Source organism: Camelus dromedarius, chromosome 8 (genome assembly GCF_036321535.1).
Source record: "Camelus dromedarius isolate mCamDro1 chromosome 8, mCamDro1.pat, whole genome shotgun sequence".
NCBI classification, from domain to species: Eukaryota; Metazoa; Chordata; class Mammalia; order Artiodactyla; family Camelidae; genus Camelus; species Camelus dromedarius.
Window position 1 is genome coordinate 66,260,733 of NC_087443.1, and position 22,604 is coordinate 66,283,336.

Sequence of the window (22,604 nt, forward strand, 5' to 3'; positions counted from 1 at the left end):
ATTTTAGACTTAAAAGAGGAGTTGCAAAACCAATACAGAGGATTCCCACATACCCTTTACCCAACTTCCCCTAATATAAACATCTACGTAACCATTGTACAATGATTAAGACCAAGAAATTAACATAGGTACAATAGTATTAACTAAACTACAAATTTTATTCGGATTTCACCAGTTTTTCCACTAATGTCCTTTTTCTATTTCAAAATCCCGCATTTAGTAGTCATAGTCATAGTCTCCCAACCAGTAACAGTCAGAAAGACTGAAAGGAAGGACTAAAGTCTTTCCTGTTTTTCATGACATGGATACCTTTGAAATGTGCTGCTGGGGTATTATATATCACTCATTTTTTTTTGTTTGTGTCATGTTTTCTCATGACTAGTTTAAGGTTATGCAGTTTTGGTAAGAAAACCACAGAGGTGATTGCCTTTCCCAGTGAATCATACATATCAGGAGATAAATGATGTTGAGATGTCTCATTACTGGTAATTTTGATCTAGACCACTTGGTTATGGTGGTTTCTGCTGTGCTTCTTCACTTTGAAGTTAATAATTTTTTCTTTTTAATTAAAATTATCTTGGGAAGTACTGATTTTAGACTATGCCAATATCTTGTTTTTCCTTAATCTTTTGCTCACTAATTTTAGCATTCACTGGTGATTATCCTCTGAAACAATTATCACTGTATTCTAATGGTGATTTTTAAAATTTCCCCCACTCCTTTTTCATTTATTAATTGAAATGCTTATATAAAAAGAATTCCTTAAGGAAGAGCTTTCCCTTTTCCCCCATTTATTTATTCAGTTACCTAATTATATTACTCTGGATTCATTTATTCTATTCTTTGGGTTCCAAGCCAATATTATTTTTATCTTTTTTGTTCAGATTGTTTCAGCTTTGGTTACTGTGAATTCTTTTAGATTGGTTCCTGTGCTTTCTGACATACCATCTTCCTTTTCAGTTATCTTTTAAAGAGATCAAAAAATATAGAAAAAAAGTCTTTAATACTTACCCATGTATATATCTTTTTACCCAAAGAACTTCCTTTAGTGCATATTGTAGTGCAAGTCTGCTCAGAATGAACTCTGTAGGCTTTTTTCTGTCTGAAAGTCTTTATTTTGCTTTCATTTTTGACAGCTATTTTTCCTGGTATAGAATTCTAGTTTGATAGTTTTTCTTTTTTTTCCCCCCCAGTATTTTAAAGATATCTCTCTTATCTCTTTGTGTTCTTTATTCATTTTTTTCCTTTTCCCCCATTTATTTATTCAGTTTATCATGTAATGTTTTCTGCATCTCTGATAATTTTCCTTACTTTGAGGTTGACTTTGTCTGAAATTAATTTAGCTACTTCAGCTTTCTTTTGATTAATGTTAGCATTGTATTTTTTTCTCCATTCCTTTACTTTTAATCCATCTGTGTCTGTAGTTTACGGGAGTTTTTTTTCTTTAACATTTTTTATTGATTTATAATCATTTTACAATGTTGTGTCAAATTCCAGTGTAAAGCACAATTTTTCAGTCATTTATGGACATATTCACACTCATTGTCACATTTTTTTCTCTGTGAGTTATCATAACATTTTGTGTATATTTCCCTGTGCTATACAGTGTAATCTTGTTTATCTATTCTACAATTTTGAAATCCCAGTCTATCCCTTCCCACCCTCCACCCCCCTGGTAACCACAAGTCTGTATTCTCTGTCTGTGAGTCTATTTCTGTCCTGTATTTACGCTTTGTTTTTGTTTGTTTGTTTGTTTTTGTTTTTGTTTTTTAGATTCCACATATGAGCGATCTCATATGGTATTTTTCTTTCTCTTTCTGGCTTACTTCACTTAGAATGACATTCTCCAGGAGCATCCATGTTGCTGCAAATGGCATTATGTTGTCGGTTTTTATGGCTGAGTAGTATTCCATTGTATAAATATACCACATCTTCTTTATCCAGTCACCTGTTGATGGACATTTAGGCTGTTTCCATGTTTTGGCTATTGTAAATAGTGCTGCTATGAACATTGGGGTGCAGGTGTCATCCTGAAGTAGATTTCCTTCTGGATACAAGCCCAGGAATTGGATTCCTGGGTCATATGGTAAGTCTATTCCTAGTCTTTTGAGGAATCTCCACACTGTTTTCCATAGTGGCTGCACCAAACTGCATTCCCACCAGCAGTGTAGGAGGGTTCCCCTTTCTCCACAGGCTCTCCAGCATTTGTCATTTGTGGATTTTTGAATGACGGCCATTCTGACTGGTGTGAGGTGATACCTCATTGTAGTTTTGATTTGCATTTCTCTGATAATTAGTGATATTGAGCATTTTTTCATGTGCTTTTTGATCATTTGTATGTCTTCCTTGGAGAATTGCTTGTTTAGGTCTTCTGCCCATTTTTGGATTGGGTTGTTTATTTTTTTCTTATTGAGTCGTATGAGCTGCTTATATATTCTGGAGATCAAGCCTTTGTCGGTTTCACTTGCAAAAATTTTCTCCCATTCCGTAGGTTTTCTTCTTGTTTTACTTCTGGTTTCCTTTGCTGTGCAGAAGCTTGTAAGTTTCATCAGGTCCCATTTGTTTATTCTTGCTTTAATTTCTTCTAGGAGAAAATTTTTGAAATGTATGTCAGATAATGTTTTGCCTATGTTTTCCTCTAGGAGGTTTATTGTATCTTGTCTTATGTTTAAGTCTTTAATCCATTTTGAGTTGATTTTTGTATATGGTGTAAGGGAGTGTTCTAGCTTTATTGTTTTACATGCTGCTGTCCAGTTTTCCCAACACCATTTGCTGAAGAGACTGTCTATTCCATTGTATATTCTTGCCTCCTTTGTCGAAGATGAGTTGACCAAAAGTTTGTGGGTTCATTTCTGGGCTCTCTATTCTGTTCCATTGGTCTATATGTCTGTTTTGGTACCAATACCATGCTGTCTTGATGACTGTAGCTCTATAGTATTGTCTGAAGTCTGGGAGAGTTATTCTTTCTCTTTGCAGCCTCTTTCTCTGCAGCCTCTTTCTTTCTCTTCAGTAATGCTTTGGCAATTCTAGGTCTTTGATGGTTCCATATGAATTTTATTATGATTTTTTCTAGTTCTGTGAAATATGTCCTGGGTAATTTGATAGGGATTGCATTAAATCTGTAGATTGCCTTGGGCAGTGTGACCATTTTAACAATATTGATTCTTCCAATCCAAGAGCATGGAATATCTTTCCATTTTTTAAAGTCTTCTTTAATTTCCTTCATCAGTGGTTTATAGTTTTCTGTGTATAATTCTTTCATCTCCTTGGTTAGATTTATTCCCAGATATTTTATTACTTTGGGTGCTATTTTAAAGGGGATTGTTTCTTTACTTTCTTTTTCTGTTGATTTATCGTTAGTGTAAAGAAATGCAACTGATTTTTGAACGTTAATTTTGTAACCTGCTACCTTGCTGAATTCTTCAATCAGCTCTAGTAGCTTTTGTGTGGACCTTTTAGGGTTTTCTATATATAGTAACATGTCATCAGCATATAATGACACTTTTACCTCTTCTTTTCCAATTTGGATCCCTTTTATTTCTTTCTCTTGCCTGACTGCTGTGGCTAGGACTTCCAGGACTATGTTGAATAGGAGTGGTGATAGTGGGCATCCTTGTCTTGTCCCAGATTTTAGTGGGAAGCTTTTGAGTTTTTCACCGTTGAGTACTATGCTGGCTGTAGGTTTGTCATATATAGCTTTTATTATATTGAGATATGTTCCTTCTATACCCACTTTGGTGAGAGTTTTTATCATAAATGGGTGTTGAATTTTATCAAATGCTTTTTCTGCATCAATTGAGATGATCATGTGGTTTTTGTCCTTTCTCTTGTTGATGTGATGTATTACATTGATTGATTTGCGTATGTTGAACCAGCCTTGTGTCCCTGGGATGAACCCCACGTGGTCATGATGTATAATCTTTTTTATGTGTTGTTGGATTCTATTTGCTAAAATTTTGGTGAGGATTTTGGCGTCTATGTTCATCAGTAATATTGGCCTATAATTCTCTTTTTTTGTAGTGTCTTTGCCTGGTTTTGGTATCAGGGTGATGGTGGCTTCATAGAATGAGTTTGGGAGTATTCCCTCCTTTTCAATCGTCTGGAAGAGTTTGAGAAGGACTGGTATGAGTTCTTCTTTGTATGTTTGGTAGAATTCCCCGGTGAAGCCGTCGGTCCTGGACTTTTTAAGGGAGTTTTTTTGAAGACAATATTTAATGGGTCTTGTTTTTTAATCCACTCTGACAATCTGTCTTTTATTTGGTACATATTGGAAACTCGTTTTCTATTAATTGAACTTGTTCTTTGTCTCTTGTCTTTCACTACTTTTTTGCCTTTTCTGGTTTCAGTTGAACGTTTTATGTTATTTCATTTTCTCTCTCCTTAGCATATCATTTATACTTGTTTTAATTTTTTTGTTTGTATGTTTTTATGTATGTATGTATGTATGTATGTATGTATGTATGTATGTATGTGGTTGCCCTGGATTCCGCAGGATTTATAGCTAATATAAGTCCACCTTCAGATAATACTATACCATTCATTGGTAGTGTAGATACCTTGAATATTCCTTCCTCCTGTCCCTTAGGACATTGCTGTCATTCATTTCATTTATCCTTAATCTGTAACCATGCAATATATTGTTGCTATTAATACTTTGAACAAACTGTTACCTGTTAGATCAGTTAAAACTAAGAAAACAAAAGATTTTTATTTTATCTTTATTCCTTCTCTAATGCTCTTCCTTTCTTTATGTAGATCTGTTACTGACCTATACCATTTTTTTTTCTTTCTGAAGAACTTTTTTAGTATTTCTTGCAAGACATGTCTGCTGGCGACAAATTTCCTCAATTTCTGTTTGAGAAAATCTTTATTTCTCCTTTACTTTGAAGGATAATTTCATTGGATACAGACTTTTAGGTTGGTGATTTTTTTTCTGTCAACACTTTAAATATTTTATTCCGTTCTCTTCTTGCTTGCATGGTTACTGAAGAGAAGTCCAATATGTTCTCATCCTTGTTCCTATTTAGGGTAAGGGGTTTTCCCCCTCTACCTTCTTTCAAAATTTTCTCTTTGTCTTTGATTTTCTGTAGTTTGAATATGATATGCCTAGGTGGAAACAAGAGGGAATTTTTCTTTTATCTTCACACTGAGAATCTGGAGTGTGGGGCTCCTGGAGGTACAACACAAGGATTCTGATTTCTCCACATATTTGCGAACATTTGTCACTTCCTATTTTTTTGATTATAGCTATCCTAGTGGATATGAAGTGGTATCTCCTCATATTGATTTGCATTTTTTAATGATTAGTGATGTTGGACATCTTTTCACGTGTTTATTGGCCATTTGTATACCTTACAAGGAATGTCAAGTCCTTTGCCCACTTTTAGATTGAGTTGTTTCTTGTTTAATTATAGGAGTTCCTTATATATTCTGGATATTAATCCCTTAGCAGGTATATGATTTGCAAATATTTCCTGTCATTCTGAGTTACGTTTTCATTCTCTTGATAGCATCCTTTGATGCACGTACATTTTAAATTTTGATGAAATCCAATTTACCTGTTTTCTCTTTTGTTGCTTATGTTTGTAATATGTTGCTTCATAATATATGCTCTACACCCATTTTTCAGAGTTTTATGCACTTTCCTTGCTCATCTTACTTTTTCAGTATTTCCAATCTCTGCCAAAAAAAAAAAAAAAAAGGAAAATCATGGGAGAGCTAATATATCTGTTATAAGTTTTTGGATACAGAAAAACACTAAGAATAGTCTAAGTTGCCAATACAGCCCTTTCAGCTAGAATGAGGAGAAAAATACCTTATTTTCTATCCTTTTGAAGTACTATTAAATGAGGAGTTTTTATTTATGTCTCAATTTATATATTTATAAAACATCAGAACATATGTTTATTTGAGGACATATGTATTTTGACATAGAAGGTGACCCTCAGATTAAACTCAAGGTGTATCTTGATATTATTGTGTTGCATTTGTTTTAAAAAATTAGTGAGCTCTTTTTGAAGTGTGGAATATACAAACATAAATGTGGCTGAATTAGTTACTTAAATTTAAAAATATATATAACATTGGTTGATAGTTATAATCAATATTTTAACATTATCAGATGTCTTTTTCTTTTTTTCTTTAGATATAACTGACATAATATTATATTAGCTTCAGGCGTACAACGTAATGACTCAATATTTGTAAGATGTCATTTTCAAATGACAGTTTCAGATTTTTGTGTTTGAGTTTTACTTTTTCAGAGAGTACAATAATGATTTAGAAAATGAAGTTTTTCTTTCATTAATATATTCTTTAATAATTCTTACTAAATTTTTTATGTTGGTCAATTTACAGGTGAATTATGTAACCTCATTACGCTGGATGTAGCTCACAATCAACTTGAACATCTTCCAAAGGAGATTGGAAACTGCACACAGATAACCAACCTTGACTTGCAGCACAATGAATTGCTAGACCTCCCAGATACTATAGGTATGAGAGGAGAAAAAAGATATTGGTCATCATTTATAGCTACTCGGACATTAAAAAGAGTGTTTTTGTTCCATTTTGATAATAAGATTAAAAGGTTAAAATTCGACATTGTGAAAGTGGTTAGTCTTCTAAAAGATAGTATTTTAAAATCATTTTTTATTTCTATTTCCTGGCAAAGAAAATAATTAAGTTTTAGGAAATGAGCTCAGTTAATTTATAAAGAAGATAGAATATTGAATCATATGTATATATTTTGTAACTGTGCTTAAATTGCAAAATGGGTGTATTTTCTGTTTTTGCTTATTTCAGAATGTTGCATGCTGTTGTATAGGGTGTGGTCCCATCTTTGCTAAAATAGACCACACTGAAAAAACCATTGCTGTTTAATTTTTAAAACATGGCCAGTATATCTTAGAGTTTGTTCATCTGTAATATTGAGGTACTAAAAGAAGAGATGTCTCAAAGTACAAAGTATGTTTTGAAGACATAGCCAAACTGCAAAAAGTTGAATTGCACTTACTATGTTCTATATTTATGTATTCTTGTTTATTTTTCTAAATGCCCCCAAATTTATACAAACAGTAAAGGGAATTATAAAAAATGTGGGTAATTTTTAGTAATTGGTATGGTATAAGGATACTATAATGTTTATTTTAAAAATTACATCTGTACTTAATTTATATAACTTTAGTAATGAATATTTGCAAGATTCTATTACTAAATCATATGAGGTCTCTGATGATGTTACCTTTCTCCAGAAGGACTTTCGTTTGCTTCTGTCAGGTACCTAGGGTGACCACTTCAAACCATCCATGTTCTAAGGATTGAGATTTCACTGGTCCCCCTAAGTGATTCAGAGGCAAACTGCAGACTAATTGGAGGCCTGTTTTAATTCCAGTTCACCCCTTGCACTAGGGTGCAGCCCTGTCAGCTCCCAGTTGATACTGATTACTAGATACCTCACCCTTGGCAGGCTCTAGATTTTGACTGCTGGCAGAAATATGCCTTAGCCTTTCAGCTGCATCTTCTAGTTAGGCAAGTGCTCTAAGGACAAAATCTTCAGTGTTTTGCTTGTTTCTGGGTCCCCAGCTGGTTTCTGGGCTAGTAATTTTAGTCATCTTGTTAGCTTTTGATTTTTGTTTGAGAAGTGTTTGTGGTTTTCTTCAGTGGGAGGGTTTGCTTGAATTACCTAGTCTACCATTACTTGAAACAGAAGCAATTGTTAAGGAATTTTTTAGTAAGTTATAATAGACTGTCTTTGGTTACATGGCAACAATTCACAGAAAAGTAATGAGACTTCAAGATACAACAGCTAGCCATTAGAACCTGTATCTTTCTGATTCATGTCCCCTAGAATCTAGAACAAAAAGAAAAACAAAATAAATAAAAAAAAAAGTCATGGGCAACAGGACTAGAAATTCTAGAAAGAGAACAGAGGTAAGACAGTGAAGAAGCTAATAAAACATAATTTTATAATATTTCTCTGAACTTCACAAAAATCCAGACAAAAGGATTGAAATTGTTTACAAAGAAGAAATTAAAAAGATCCATTCTTGTAGAAGTTTCAGAAATTAGATTTACTTATTTTGAATAAACAATATATTCACACATAATGTTATAAAACCTGTCCTTGTCTAGTTTCAGTTTCAGGTTAATGCTGGCCACATGTGAGGAAGGGGATACTTCTTAGCTTTCTTCAAATTTTTGGAACAGTTTGTATAAAATTGGCATTATTTCTTCCTTTAATATTTGGTAAAATTTATTGGTGAAGCCACCTGGGTCAAGACTTTTCTTTGTAGGAATGTTTTAAAAAACAGTTTCAATGTCTTTGATAGACATTGGGCTATTTAAGTTACCACTTTCTTCTTGAGAAAACTTGCCATTGGTGTCTTTCCAGGAATGTGTCCATTTCATTTAAATTGCCACATTTAATGGGCATAAAATTGTTCATAATATTCCCTTACTATTTTAATAACTATAGAACTTATGGTAATGCCACTTCTCTCATTCTGGGCATTGTTAACTTGTATCTTCTCTTTCTCTTTTCCTTAATCAGTATGGTTAGAAGTTTATCAATTTTATCAGTTTTATTGATTGAGTATTGATCTTCTCTATTATTTCTCTGGTTTTTATTTCATTGACTTCCACTTTTACCTTTAGTATTCTTTCATCTGCTTACTTTTCTTTTTCTAGTTTCTTATGGTGGAAGCTTGAGATTATTGATTTGAGACCTTTCTTTTCTTCTCATATAGGCATTTTGTGCAATAAATTTACCCCTACATACTGCTTTAGCAGAATCCTACAAATTGTGACATGTGTTTTCTTTTTTGTTTTGTTCAAAATATTTTCTAATTTACTTTTTTGTTTTCTGTGATCTGTTTTACTTAGTATCGTATTATTTAGTTCCCCAACATCTGACAATTTTCCAAGGGTCTTTCTGTTACTGATTTCTGATTTAATTCCACTGTGGTCAAGAACATACTTTGTGTGACTTGAAACATTTAAATTTATAGAGACTTACTTTGTGGCTCAGTTTATGGTCCATCTTGATAAGTATTCCATATGCAACTGAACGTGTATTCTACTTCTGTTGAGTGGAGTAACATAGGTAAGGCAATGAGTGAATTTATTCTAATTCTACTACTGCCCTTTTGGTCTCTTTTTCTCCTAATTTTTACCAGCTACGTTGTCAGGACATGGAACATTTATGGTGTATCTTGTTATGCCAGTCTCTCTTTTTGTTTGAATCCTAATATTCATCAACAGTACTGTTGCCATAGTTGCCTAAATCATCTCTTGGTTGGCTGAAGTCAGTTTTTTAGAAGTTTTCTCAGTAATGGTTCATGAGCAGTAGTTCCCTAGTTCTTGTATGTTTGTAACCTTTAGACTTAAAAGAACAGTTTGGAGGGATATAAAAATCATTGGATTCAACTTCTTTTTCTTGAGCATCTAAGAAGAACTAAGAGGTAGTTCTGTTGTCTTCTGGAATTGAATGGACAAAAGTACGAGGCCAGTCTAATTTTTTTTTCCATTATAAGTGACTTAATCTTTTTGCCTGGCCACCCAAAGTGTTACTTCTTTATTTCTGAAGTTTAAGAACTCTATTATATTTCTCAGTGTTGATCTTTCTGGGCCACTTTGCCTGGAATACTCTGAGCCAATTCAACATACAGGTTTAATTTTTATTTCAATACAGTTTTCTTGAATTACATATTGACATATTTACTTTGTGGTGTGTTCTTACATTGATATATGTCTGTAAGTTTGCTTGTTTTGAACAACCAACTAATCGGAATAGTAAAGGAGAAAAAGAATAATACATAATCTTAACATGATCAGTTTTCAGTAGAATGTCACATAAGAACACTTAAAAAAACTTCTTTTGTAAAATTAAAGGCTTGCTCTGTCTTAGAAATAAAGTAAAGATTGTTTACTCTAGCATGTCAGACAGGGGAATGGAAATTAAAGATGCTTGAGATATTATAAAATTACCTCTCATTGATGCTTAATTATTGTGCATTTCTTAGGATATGTAGACGCAAATACTTTATTGTTCCTTGAACATAACAGGAATGTTTTAGCCTCAGGGTCTTCATACCTCTCGGTTTCTCTGCTTAGAAGTTTTTTTCTCCTAAATATACACATAATTTCCTCTACTCCTTCAACTGATCAAATGGATATATAAAGTTCTATAAAGGGCATGATCATCAGCCCTGTCTTACTCTCAAATAGTCTTAACAACATTTTGTTATTTAATGTTTTATGCATGGGTCTGATAATCTCTACCTTGTTAAATAACTGTCAAAGGGGGATGCAATTAAAGTATTAAAATGAATAGTCTTGGCAAACAGAGGAAGCCCTATAGGTGGTGGACAATAAAGTCTTCCAGTTGCTCAGACTAGAGTCCTTTGGATTCACTTCGTCTCACAAAGGGTAACTTCTCCATGTACCCTTTTTTCTCCTGGCTTTCTTAATTTTACATTTCTTTTCTCTCTTCTATCAGAAGTAATTCTTTTGTATTTCAAGTGTGTTTATTAATATGAAAATATTTCACTTCATTATTAATCTCTAGTAGTTGAGATGTTATCTCAGAATAACACAAGTGCGTCGTTTCTAGCACATTTTACATGGTCAGGTCACAACTATGTATTAGAAATCAATAAGAACCAAAACATTAACAATAATAAAAATTTGAAGTATTTTATTTCTTTTTAATACTCTTTGGTAGCTGTCAACGGAGTACAGCTGTTACTCCAAATAACAGCAAGGTGAATAGGTAATGTTTATTGACATTTTAATAATACTGTAGTCATTTATCATATACCATGTTTATCAAAATAATTATTTTGCCTTTCTTCACCCCTCTCATCCCCCATATTTTGATTATATAGCTGAATGAGATTTGATGAGAAATCTGAACACTTGGGTATCATTATCGTCTGTTACAAATCTCAACAGTCTGAATTGACCTTTGTTGTTCTCCCTTTAATCTATTGGAAAAGAACAATTCATCCCAAAGTGTTAGTGACAAATGTATTGGAATATAGTTCTCCTGATACTTTTCCTCTTTTTTCCTGGTCTTCTTGAAAAGTACAACTTAAAATGAAAAACAAACCAAAAAACCAGCGCCTATCCTGGAGAGTTGGTGCCAGTCCTACAGCAGCTGCCCTGCTCTCTTTTACATGCGCTAAAGAAACTTGCTGCCCTAAACTTACAGTTAAATCAAATCTCCTATCACATTGCAATCATTTTTCCAAAAATCACTTTTATTCTTTGCCTTTTCTTTTTTTCTTTTTCTTGTAAGTAGACTGAGGTATTTTTACTCCTCTCTTTATTTAACATGAATACTTCTAGGGTGGTTATCACTCCTTGGCAGTAATCACTGCCATTTATTTGAGCAGTGCCAGGATCACTGACAGCTCATAGGATTTGGAGAAGAGGCAGAAGGAAATGGGGAGAGGGGCAGCTGGTTGCAGTTACTTGAAAGAATGCTTAAAAACGTATTTATGGTTTCTCTGATTTAACCATTAGTCTGCCTTGTTGAAGAATAAAAATTGTATTATCTTTCATCTAAATATTTCTAGTTTAAGAATCAGCGGTAAACTGAAGAAAATATTAAGCTTCTTATAAGAGTTATTTTGTTTCAAACTATGAACCTGATTTCTTAAAGCCTTCTGAGGTCTCTGATGGTTTTATGAAATCAGGGAGAGGAGGGTGGGTCTGAAGTAGGAAAAAAATGTTTTATTTTCTATTTCTTCTTAAAATGAGATAGAGAAATATGCAACAAGACCTTGGCTTCAAGGCTGGAGCACAGAACAATTCACAGAGGTCTTTTTGTTGGGCTTGGCTCTGAAGAAATGTTATAGTAATTATGGATATGTCAATAAGCAGAGTTCTAGTAATTTGGTTTTAGGTAATTACAGTACTGCTTACATATAACAGCTTAACTAGTTTTCTTTCTAAAGGTGGCATTCTTTTGGGTTTTTGACCTTTAATAATTTTTGTATTGCTTGTTTTCAGTTTCTCAGTTTAATGGTTCTGGAAAAAAATTGTACCTTTGACATTATTTCATCGTTAGAACTTGTGTGTCTTTGCTACTAATTTTTTTTCTACTTTGTTAAAATAAGATCAAGACTATTTGAGTTAGAGTCTTACTTAAAAGTTATACTAAATAAACCTAAAGATGCTGATTATATTTGCTGAAATTGAAAGCATCTAATTTTAATTCATAACCATTTGATGTTTCCATATTTTAAAAATCTGACAGCATAAGAAAGCAAGCTGTCAGAGCGGAGCACAGAGCAACTTACAGTCAAAGTTAAGCACTTAAAAAGCTAAATGCCAGTGATTGGCAGTAATCAGTCTACATTTATACACAGAAGCTTGGCAACATTGATTTTACATCTTAGTCACAATGGCTCAACATTAAAGCAAGCTATGGCTTGATTTCTAGATTGCAGTTTAGCTTGTGGTTAAAACCACTTATTGAAAGAGGTTAGAGTTGAAACCACTGCAGGGGGTGAATCACAGTAAATGCCAGACTTCTGATGTCAGGTTTTTTTTTTTTCTTGCATAAGAGAGTATTAATACTTTGTCCTTATTTTTTTCACCTCTTTTATTTTGCTGAGTAATGGATTTTGGCAAAATGTGGACAACTCTCTGAACGTACCATGCTCTCAAGAAAGTAACAAATTATGTGCAAACATGAGTTTCTTTATTAGAAGCACATAGTCTCATAGATTACATTTTTTAAAGTTCATCTTCTACTCTACCAAAAAAAAGGTACTAATTTCATGTGGCATTTTCACTACATAATTTTCATTTTGTAATTTTTAAATTTTAGAAACCAATTCTGATTTTTAAAGTGAGAAACTTACGAGTTATTTTGCTTTTGGAAGGGAAATTTCAGGAATTTGGTTCTATTTCCTGGGTTTGTGAATTGATAAGCATTTAGAATTTGGTTACGATACTAATCTTTGTTACCAGAGAAAGCTTTTGGTTTTCAATGAGAGTAAAAACTGGTTAAAATATTGTATTTGTCTACTGTTCTACTGTAAACAGTGATTGAGGCATGTCAGTTGATGGAGCAAAAGTATGCAGACCTTCCACTATTAACAAGCCCTTTCCTCTTCTGGCAGATTTCAAAAACCCCTTGGTGAATGCTTCAGCCATTTTATTACAATGGGACAGCTTCCATAGGGAAAGCAGTGGTATGAAGAGGAGAAAGAGATGGACTTATTTACTTCCAGTTCTCTTCTCTTCTTCTTTTTTTTTTTTTAAGATTGACTGCCTTTTTTAATCTTCAACTTTGTACTGCAAATTAAAATTTTATAAGATTTTGATGTTCTTTGTATCACACATTATCACTGCTTATAGGAAGATTTCCACCTTTACCAGTTTTGTTTTAGCTATAGTGACCATGGGCATGGGATAGTCAAGTGATGAAATAATTGATACCTTCCGTCCCTCCCAATTTTGAAAGGATGTAACATAGGCACTGCCCTCCATGGTGGGAAAGAAATTGCTATAGCCTAGTGGTACTATATCAAGATTTAAAATATTTCTGTCTTTTGAGACAGCAAATATTTTCACAAGTGCACAAAGATATATAAGGATGTTCATTAGAGAATTCCTTTTTAAAAATTAAAAACAAATTCTGTCAATTGGAGAATGATTAAATAGATAATGGTACACATATCATAGAATATAATGGTTAAATAAAATAAAGCTATATTTACTCACAAGAAAATATTTCTATGGCCAGCTATATGGAGGGAAGTGTCTATAGAATGATCCCATTTATATAAAAACAAACATGCAGACATTAAAAAACAAACCCTGTATATGTGTAAGTAAATGCTTAGAGAGAAGTCTCAATAGGTACATATTAGACTACAAACCATTGTTATCTAGGGAAGAGAGCAAGATATATTTATATATTTTGTAATTAAATTGTTTGGTAGGATGGGGGGAGTACAAAGAGTTGGAATAGTTAGTTTTCTGGCTGATATCCAAAAATGGGCTGCTTAGAAGTTGGGTATCCCAGAAAAAGTTATTGCAAATATTTGTAGAAGAACTAGTTTGTATTCAGATAGACTAGGCAAGTCTGATTATGTATTTTTTAATTGTGTCCAGTTCAAGTCTGTGTTTTGTAGACATGCTATTTTATAAAGTGAGAATGGGTCAAAGAAAAGAGATTTTTATGAGCTTTTGATATAATTTTAAGTTCTTGCATCTTGTTTTTAATGGAAAGGAGGACAAATAGTGAAATATTTTAGCTTCTATATTTACTAAGAAAGTATGAATGAATGCCTGCTGTGTGTTTAGCACTGAAACATATTCTATGGGGATATGTAAATACATAGCAAGCTCCCTCACTTAAAGTGTTTTCAGTCTGTTGAGGGAGATAACCAACTAATCCATGAAACAACTAAGAACATAAGACTATAAGAATATAAGTAAATGCCAGTGTATGATGAAAACAATATGTGGCCATGAGTTCAGTTTATAGGGAGATCATCAAGATATTGATAGAATGGCCAGGGAAAGCCTGATGAACAAATGTGCTGGACTCAGTATGGAATAAAAAGTGTATTCTATGAGCAAGACATCATGGACAGTCAAACAGCATGGAGGCAAGAATGAACATATCATGCTTCTGTGTCGAGAGGAAACAAGCTAATTGGAGCAAAGTCAGTGAAATTCCTGAACAATGATTACTTGATAAGGAGCCAACTGAGTTTGATTCTAGCTCTGTCATTAACGAGTTGGTGACTTTGACATCTATCTTATGCTGAAGTCCATGCGGATTACTCTCAGATGACTCTTACTGCTGCTGCTTTGGTTATCTTTCTCATCTCTTGTCTTTTTTATCAAGGTCGTTATCTAAAACTTCAAACCACTCTACTCTGTTTTTCCACAGCATAGCTCATATCCTCACTGTATGAAGAAGATGAGCCTTACAATGTAAAGTGACCAAACATCTTAGTATAAAACAGCTCCATGATTTAAAATATCCACTCAAAAAGAGGATGGTATAAAAATATTACAATTTAAGAAAAAAATTATAACATTTTTAAGAGGTACAGAATATAAAATATAGAAATACCATAGAATGAAATCATGTTTTGAAGATCTGTTACATACCAGTCATTGTGCTAAGTACCTTACACACATTGTATTTAATCCTTAGAGCAACCCTGTCAGATATTTGGCATTATCCATACTTTATGGATGAAGAAATAGACTCAGTTAAGAAACTTGCCCAGTGTCACATAGATACTATAATATCCTTGGTTTTTCTATTACACTGTGATGCCTCCAATTTAAATAATTGTTCATCTATTTTTGAACATATAGGTTGTCCCCATCTTTTGCTATTAGAAATATGACTGTAAATTAACATTTTTCATCCTGAAGCAGATTATTTTTTGCCAGCCTAACTTCTAAGTAACATTTATATCATAGTCAATGTCATAGCGCAGTGATAGCAATAGTAAATACTACTCTTGCCCTTGTTACTGACCTCTAAATTCTCTGGAGCTTTGGAAGGTCTTCCAATCCTCTGCTTGTTTTTTTTCCCTCCCCTCCAAAATTGACACATCTCATTAGAGTATTATCAGAAAGACACTAGTGAAACATTCTTAGTTAATTTAGAAAGTACTTTAAAGACAAAATTGTTTGTCTTTGCTAAGTGTTATTTATTTTTGCTAATTCAATTTTATGCCTATTGGGATCTTAATGAATCAGAACCAGCAAGCTCTTGGCCCAGTTTCCAAATACTCCTGTAAGGAAGTAAGTAAATGAATAGAATAGTTCTAATAGCAGCAATTGAAATGGTTGCTAAGTTTTTCTGCATTAAGTTGGCTAGACTTATGGTGTAGAAGTATCAGAGTATTTCCAATATCAGTAACTAATTCTTACCTTGAAAATGTAAAGGGTAAAAATTAGCTCCATTTAGTCATTTCTTAGAACTTTAATCACTCATTTCTTCAGCAAGAGGGAGGGCAGCAAAGGAGTATAACTAGATAAGAATTATGAGGCATGGTGACTGGCTTTCTAGCTTTTAAGGCTTATGCTATAGGATAATGTATGTTTTCTACAAGCTTGGGGGTAATGTATCCAAGAAGGAAAATTATTCATACAACTTGTTGAAAGATGGTCAAAGCAAAAAGAAAGAGATAAACATCAAAAAGTTGCTGCAAGTTGAAAGGCATCAAAATATTTTTCTCCACAAAGTTAAGTATGATCAGGCATCCACTTCTACACAGGCATACCTTGGAGGTGTTGCAGGTTTCATTCCAGACCACTGCAGCAAAACTGGTATCTCAGTAAAGTGAGACACACAAATTTTTTGGTTTCCCAGTGCATATAAAAGTTATGTTTATACAATACTGTAGTCTGTAAAGTGTGCAATAGCATTATGTCTGAAAAAACAATGTATATAACTTAATTAAAAATACTTTATTGATTAAAAAATGCTAACATTGTCATGAGTCTTAAGGGTCTTGCCTTGATGTTGATGGCTCCTGACTGATCAAGGTGGTGTTTGCTGAAGGCTGAGGTGGCTGTGGCAATTTCTTAAAATAAGACAACAGTGAAGTTTGCTGTGTTGATTGACTCCCCCTTTCTACACAACGTAGTATTTTACCTATGATAGAATTTCTTTCAAAATTGGAGTCAGTCTTCTCAAACCTTGCCACTGCTTTGTCAACTAAGCTTACATAATATTCTAAATTCTTTGTTGTCATTTCAACAGTTTTCACAGCATCTTCACCAAGAGTAGGTCCCATCTCAAGAAACCACTTTCTTTACTCACTCATAGGAAGCAACTCCTCATCCTTAGAAGTTTTATTTTTGAGAGATTGCAGCAGTTCAGTCACATCTTCAGACTCCACTTCTGGATCTCTTTCTATTTCTACCGCATCTGCAGTGACTTACTGCACTGGAGTCTTGGACCCCTCAACAGCATCCATGAGGGTTGGAATCAACTTCCTCCAAACTCCTGTTAATGTTGATATTTTGACCTCTTCCCATGAATCATGAATGTTCTTAATGACATCTAGAATGGTAAATCCTTTTCAGAACGTTTTCAGTTTACTTGGCCCAGATCCATTAGAGGAATCACTATCTATGGCAGCTTTAGCCTTATGAAATGGATTTCTTAAATACTGAGGCTTGAAAGTCAAAGTTACTCCTTGATCCATGGGCTGCAGAATGATTATTTTGTTAATAGGCATGAAAACAACATTAATCTCATAATCTCCATCTCATTATAATCTCCAAAGACTAGGTGCTTTGTCAGTGAACAGTAACATTTTGAAAAGAATCTTTTTTTGAGCAGTAGGTCTTAAGCTAGTGACTTGAAGTATTCAGTAAAGCATATTGTCAACGGGTTGCTGTCATTTCAGGGTTTGTTGTTCCGTTTGTAGAGCACAGGTGGAATATGATTTATTGTGATTCTTAAGGGCCCTAGGTTTTTCATAATTGGCTTCAACTTTAAGTCACCAGCTGCACTAGCCCCTAACAAGAGAGTCAGTCTGCCTGAAACTTTGAAGCCAAGCATTGACTTCTCCTCTTTAGCTATGAAAGTCCTAGATGGCATCTTCTTTTAATATAAGGCTGTTTTGTCTACATTCAAAATCTGTTGTTTAGTGTAGCCACCTTCATTAATTATCTTAGCTACATCTTCTGGATGACTTGGTGCAGCTTCTACATCATCACTTGCTGCTTCACCTTGACTTTTAGGTTATGGAGATGGCTTCTTATACATCATGAACCAACCTCAGCTGGCTTCTAACTTTTCTTCTGTGGCTTCCTCACCTCTCTCAACCTTCATAGAATTAAAGAGAGTTAGGGCCCTGCTCTGGATTAGGCTTAAATGAAGTTGTAGCTGGTTTGATCTTCTATCTAGAACACTAAAACTTTTTTCATGTCAGCAATAAGGCTGTTTTCCTTTTTATCATTCACATATTCACTGGAGTAGCATTTTAATTTCCTTCAAGAACTTTTTCCTTTGCATTCACAACTTGGCTGTTTGGTGCAAGAGGCCTAACTTTCAACCTATCTTGGCTTTCAACATGCCTTCCCCACTACAATTAATCATTTCTAACTTTTGATTTAAAGTGAGAGTCATGCAACTCTTCCTTTCACAATAGTTAGAGGCCACTGCAGGGTTACTGATTGGCATAATTTCAATATTGTTGCATCTCAGAGGAGAGAGAGACAGGGGAGCAGCTGGTCAGTGGAGCAGTCAGAATACACGCAGCATTTATCAATTAAGTTCACTGTCTTGGTGATACCCCCAAAACAATTATAGTATTAACATCAAAGATCACAGATCACCATAACAAGTATAATACTAATGGAAACGTTTGAAATATAGCACGAATTACCAATTACAGAGACACTAAGTGAGCAAATGCTATTAGAAAAATGACACAAATAGACTTGCTCAATGCAGGGTTGCCATGAACCTTCAGTGCATTAAAAATGCCACATCTGTGAAGCATAAAAAAGTGAAGTGCAAAGAAAGTATTCCTGTAATTTCTAACACTGGTAATACTGTTTAATTTAAAACTAGAGGCTACATTTGACATTTTAACCTGTTCTAAAAATGTTACAGCAACAACTGCAATTTGAAATCAGAAAAGAAATTAATGAACCATGACAGTGAAATACATTGAACTAAATTCTCAATACTCTTACCTTTTTTTGGTATTAAAATGAACTTTTAAAAGATGTATATTGTTTGGAAAGTTAAATTTGATTTAAACCTTTTATGATAGTAGATATCATTTTCATCTGTGTAGGTTACATGTAACTTGCCATGTAGTCTTGGCAATAAAACTAGAAAATGCCTATTTTTCTGCTCTGCTTTTTTAGGTATTCAGTAGGGCAAATTTGTGTTCAAGCTGGATATCTATGCTTGGATAATAGGAGAGATTATAACTTTCACTTCTGTTTGCAATTAAAAAAATTATTTTGGGAAATTTTTTACCATCAGGTTAACTTTTCAAAGAAATTTTAGAATGCTTATATTTAAATTCATGGAAAATATTGAACCTTTCTGATCTTACAAAATAATTGTGCATCTTATATGTTGAAATTTTAGAAATTTGAAAATTTTAGAATTTTTTTTAGAAATTCTAAAATTCATTTTAGAAATTTAGAAATTTCTTCAGAATTACATGTCTATTTTTATATATAACCACTTGTTCTGTATTTGATCATCATCACATAGATACAAATGGGATAACTATTATAAATTAAAACTATCTACTACTTTTGATATTATTCAATTAGGCCTTATCTAAAGGTTAATGTTATTAAAATATGCCAATACTTTCTAATAATTCATTTTTAAAAAAGTGATTTCAATTTCATCCTAATAAGAGTGTAATATGTAGTTTCTTGGTACTAGAAGTTAAGGATATTGCTGAAATAGTGCTTCAGAGTAATTCATAAATACCTGGTTCATAGCCTGAGACAGTGACAGGCTCATCAGATTTTTAAAAAATGAATTCCCCATTTTGTGTTCACAGGAAACCTGTCCAGTTTAAGTCGTCTTGGTCTGAGATATAACAGACTGTCTGCAATACCCAGATCATTGGCCAAATGCAGTGCACTTGAAGAATTAAATTTAGAGAACAATAACATTTCTACTTTACCAGAGGTAAGAAGTGGATTGTGTAAACTTTTTTTTTTAAATATATGTTTGGGTTTTGTTGTTGTTTGTTTGGAGGGGAAGGTAATTAGGTTTATTTATTTACTTATTTAGTTTAATGGAGGTACTGGGGATTGAACTGGGAACTTCATGCATGGTAAGCATGCACTCTACCACTGAGCTATACACTCTCCCATTGTATAAACTGTTGAAACAAATCTGCAAGATAATGAAGGGAAAACTAGTCAGTCTTTACAACCGGGTAAATAATTTGATGATTGAGATTGCTTAAATAATGGGTATGCTGTGGACATATAGCCCACCACTAAGATAAAAATTCCAAAGAAGAAAGAGTATGTGTAACTATGGGAACAGAAACCAAGGTGGAAAATCACCCTTTAGCACCATGTAAATCTTTTTTATGTTATTTGGGACTTGACAATCAAAACTATTATGGAAAAGCTGAATGGCGGGTTTTAAAGCTCAACTACACCAACCCAGTTCAGTTATAAAAAAAGATACTGTAGAAAGATGATAAGTGAAAAGAATAGACTACATAGAATGCACTTTTTATTATCAAGATTAATACTAGATGCAACATTCCTGACCCAAATTATTACCCTGTTTATAGAATAATATAAAATCCTGTTCAGCATATACCAGTTACCAAAATCTGTTATTTTTTTAACACATTATTTTAAATTTGGATTTTATTGGTCCTATTAGAAAAATATTTTCACTTACTTCACTTAGAGATTAATTGGGCAAGATGCAATACTTTTTTAAAAATTGTCTTTCTCAACTTTGTTTTACTCTTACCTTTTCTTGTTTTGTTACCTACTGTTGTAGCACACACAACAACTTGTATATTTCCTTGTAGTTATTCGAGCATAATATCTTACAGCAGTATTCTAACAACTAAAAGAATGAAATTGTGGATTTATGGATTGATTGAACTTTGCAAAATCTTTTTTTCTAATAATTAAAATTATCTTATAGAAGTGGCCCTATTATGTTTAGGCTATTATTGATTTTCCCCAGTTTGTGTGTATTTGAATTAAGAATAAAGGTGCTTTTCACATTTGACTTTCCTTTGTGATTAGATTACCGCATTCTGTTGATTATTATTTTGTAGTTGACTTTATTCCTTTGATAACTATGTAAGTTTAAAAAGCTAAAGATCTAATCTGTTCTTAGAAACAATAATTAGTACATATATGTAAACTAAAAATGCAGTATACTGTCTATATGTATTTACATGCATAATGTGTATGTGCAGTCCAACTGTAATAATTCTACCTAATGAAACTGAAAAAGGAGGAAAAAAAAGAATTTTAACTGTCTATTGTCTATCTAAAGAAAAGTTACTTGGATATTTAACAGTATATATAATGTTTAAAATATGATTTCAGTTGAAGTCTGGGGAAAAAAAGAATAAAATTTCTTTGGATGAATGTTTTTCAGATATATGCTTTGATTTATAATGAACAGTTTGAGTAGGTAAAACTATAGGATTGTAGCAGTTAGTTTATCAAATACATTTATTCAATTGATTTGTTTTCTAGAGATACAGAAATAAAGTAGCACCTATTAATTTGATTCCTATTAATCTGGGTGCTTGGGTTTTCAGAAAACAGCTTGATCAGAGTACAAAAATAAGTTTCTCAGAATTATAGTTTCTAGGTTAGACCAATTCACCAAAGCTACTATGATAGCATCTCACCTGTGGCAAAAGAGTACCATTGTTAGTAGTAGTCTAAGTGGGATAAGGAATAGAATTCACAGAGTGTAGTTATAGCCCTGACAGCTAGGCTGTCTGGATTTTTGTCTTTCTATGAGAGTGGCAATTTAGAATGATCAAAATGGGTGAGGTTCTACTGTTTAATGTCATCCTCTTTTCTAACAGTATCAGAACCATAATAAGGCAAATAATTAGCACATTAATTAGACCTTGTTGAGATTCTTTTAGGGTGTGATTTCTGAGCTTAAGTAAAACTGACTGCTTTTACAATGTCAGTGTGTCTGAATATAAAGACTGGGTGTATATCAAATTTCACCAAGTGAGAAATTTTAATATTTATATATCCAGTCATACTGTCATTGAAGGGAAACTAATAATTATGAGGTACCTATTAGGATACAGACATTGTGCTAAGTATTTCATATATAATATTTTATGACTGAATTAAGTCAGAATTTATTTTTGATAAAGAGAATTATAAAGAAGACAGCTCTCTTCAATTTGGCTGTGGAAGAAGAGAGTGTGTGTATGTTTGTGTGTGTGTGTGTGTTTAAATAGGCCCGTTTTCAGATAGGGAAGCTATGGGGGAGATCCTTGATTGGCCTTGTTCAAATATGGGAAAACATTAAGTTTTATTTAAAAGTAGTCTGTACTTTGGAAGTAGCATATTCCGAATGCAAATGTGTAATTATCTGCATGTAATCACAGTAAGAAAAACAACAAAATCCATTAGATAGCACTTAGTAGACATTCAAGCTGGGCTAGGCAAGAAAAATCAAGAAAGTGGTTTCCACCTGGGACTCATTATATTGCTGAAATCAGAGCTGGCAAAATGAGTATATACTTTTCCATTTGAAGACTATCCAAAAATAGGCTGGTATTAATGTAGACATAAACATAAAAGGAAAAGAAATGTAATAAATTTAAGCACATATGCTCAAGGCATAAGGCTCGGAGCTCTACATGTATTATTCCATTTAAGTCTTCGCTATAATCCTACTAGTTATTGGGGGTATTCTCATCAACTTGGGAAATAAGACTTAAGAGAAGTCATGTTTTTGGCTAAATTTGTCACCTTAAATATTTTTTCTGGGAATATCCTGAGAGATATATTGATTATCTAATTAATTCACCAAAGATCACAACAGTGGTAAGTAGAAGATCTGAGATGGGAACCCAGATGTGTCTGACTCTAAAGCAATG

General features: G+C 33.2%; 1 protein-coding gene across 5 annotated transcripts in view; it reads left to right on the forward strand.

The window, feature by feature from the left end:
• The window catches only part of SHOC2 (SHOC2 leucine rich repeat scaffold protein), an 84,874-nt gene that overhangs the window by 50,577 nt on the left and 11,693 nt on the right, over positions 1-22,604 (forward strand). For all 5 annotated transcript variants that reach the window (XM_010983267.3, XM_064488403.1, XM_031461743.2 and 2 more), the window contains 2 exons: positions 6,358-6,495; positions 19,539-19,669. In XM_010983267.3, coding sequence (XP_010981569.1) covers positions 6,358-6,495; positions 19,539-19,669 — 269 coding nt within the window. The remainder of the gene's footprint in view (positions 1-6,357; positions 6,496-19,538; positions 19,670-22,604) is intronic.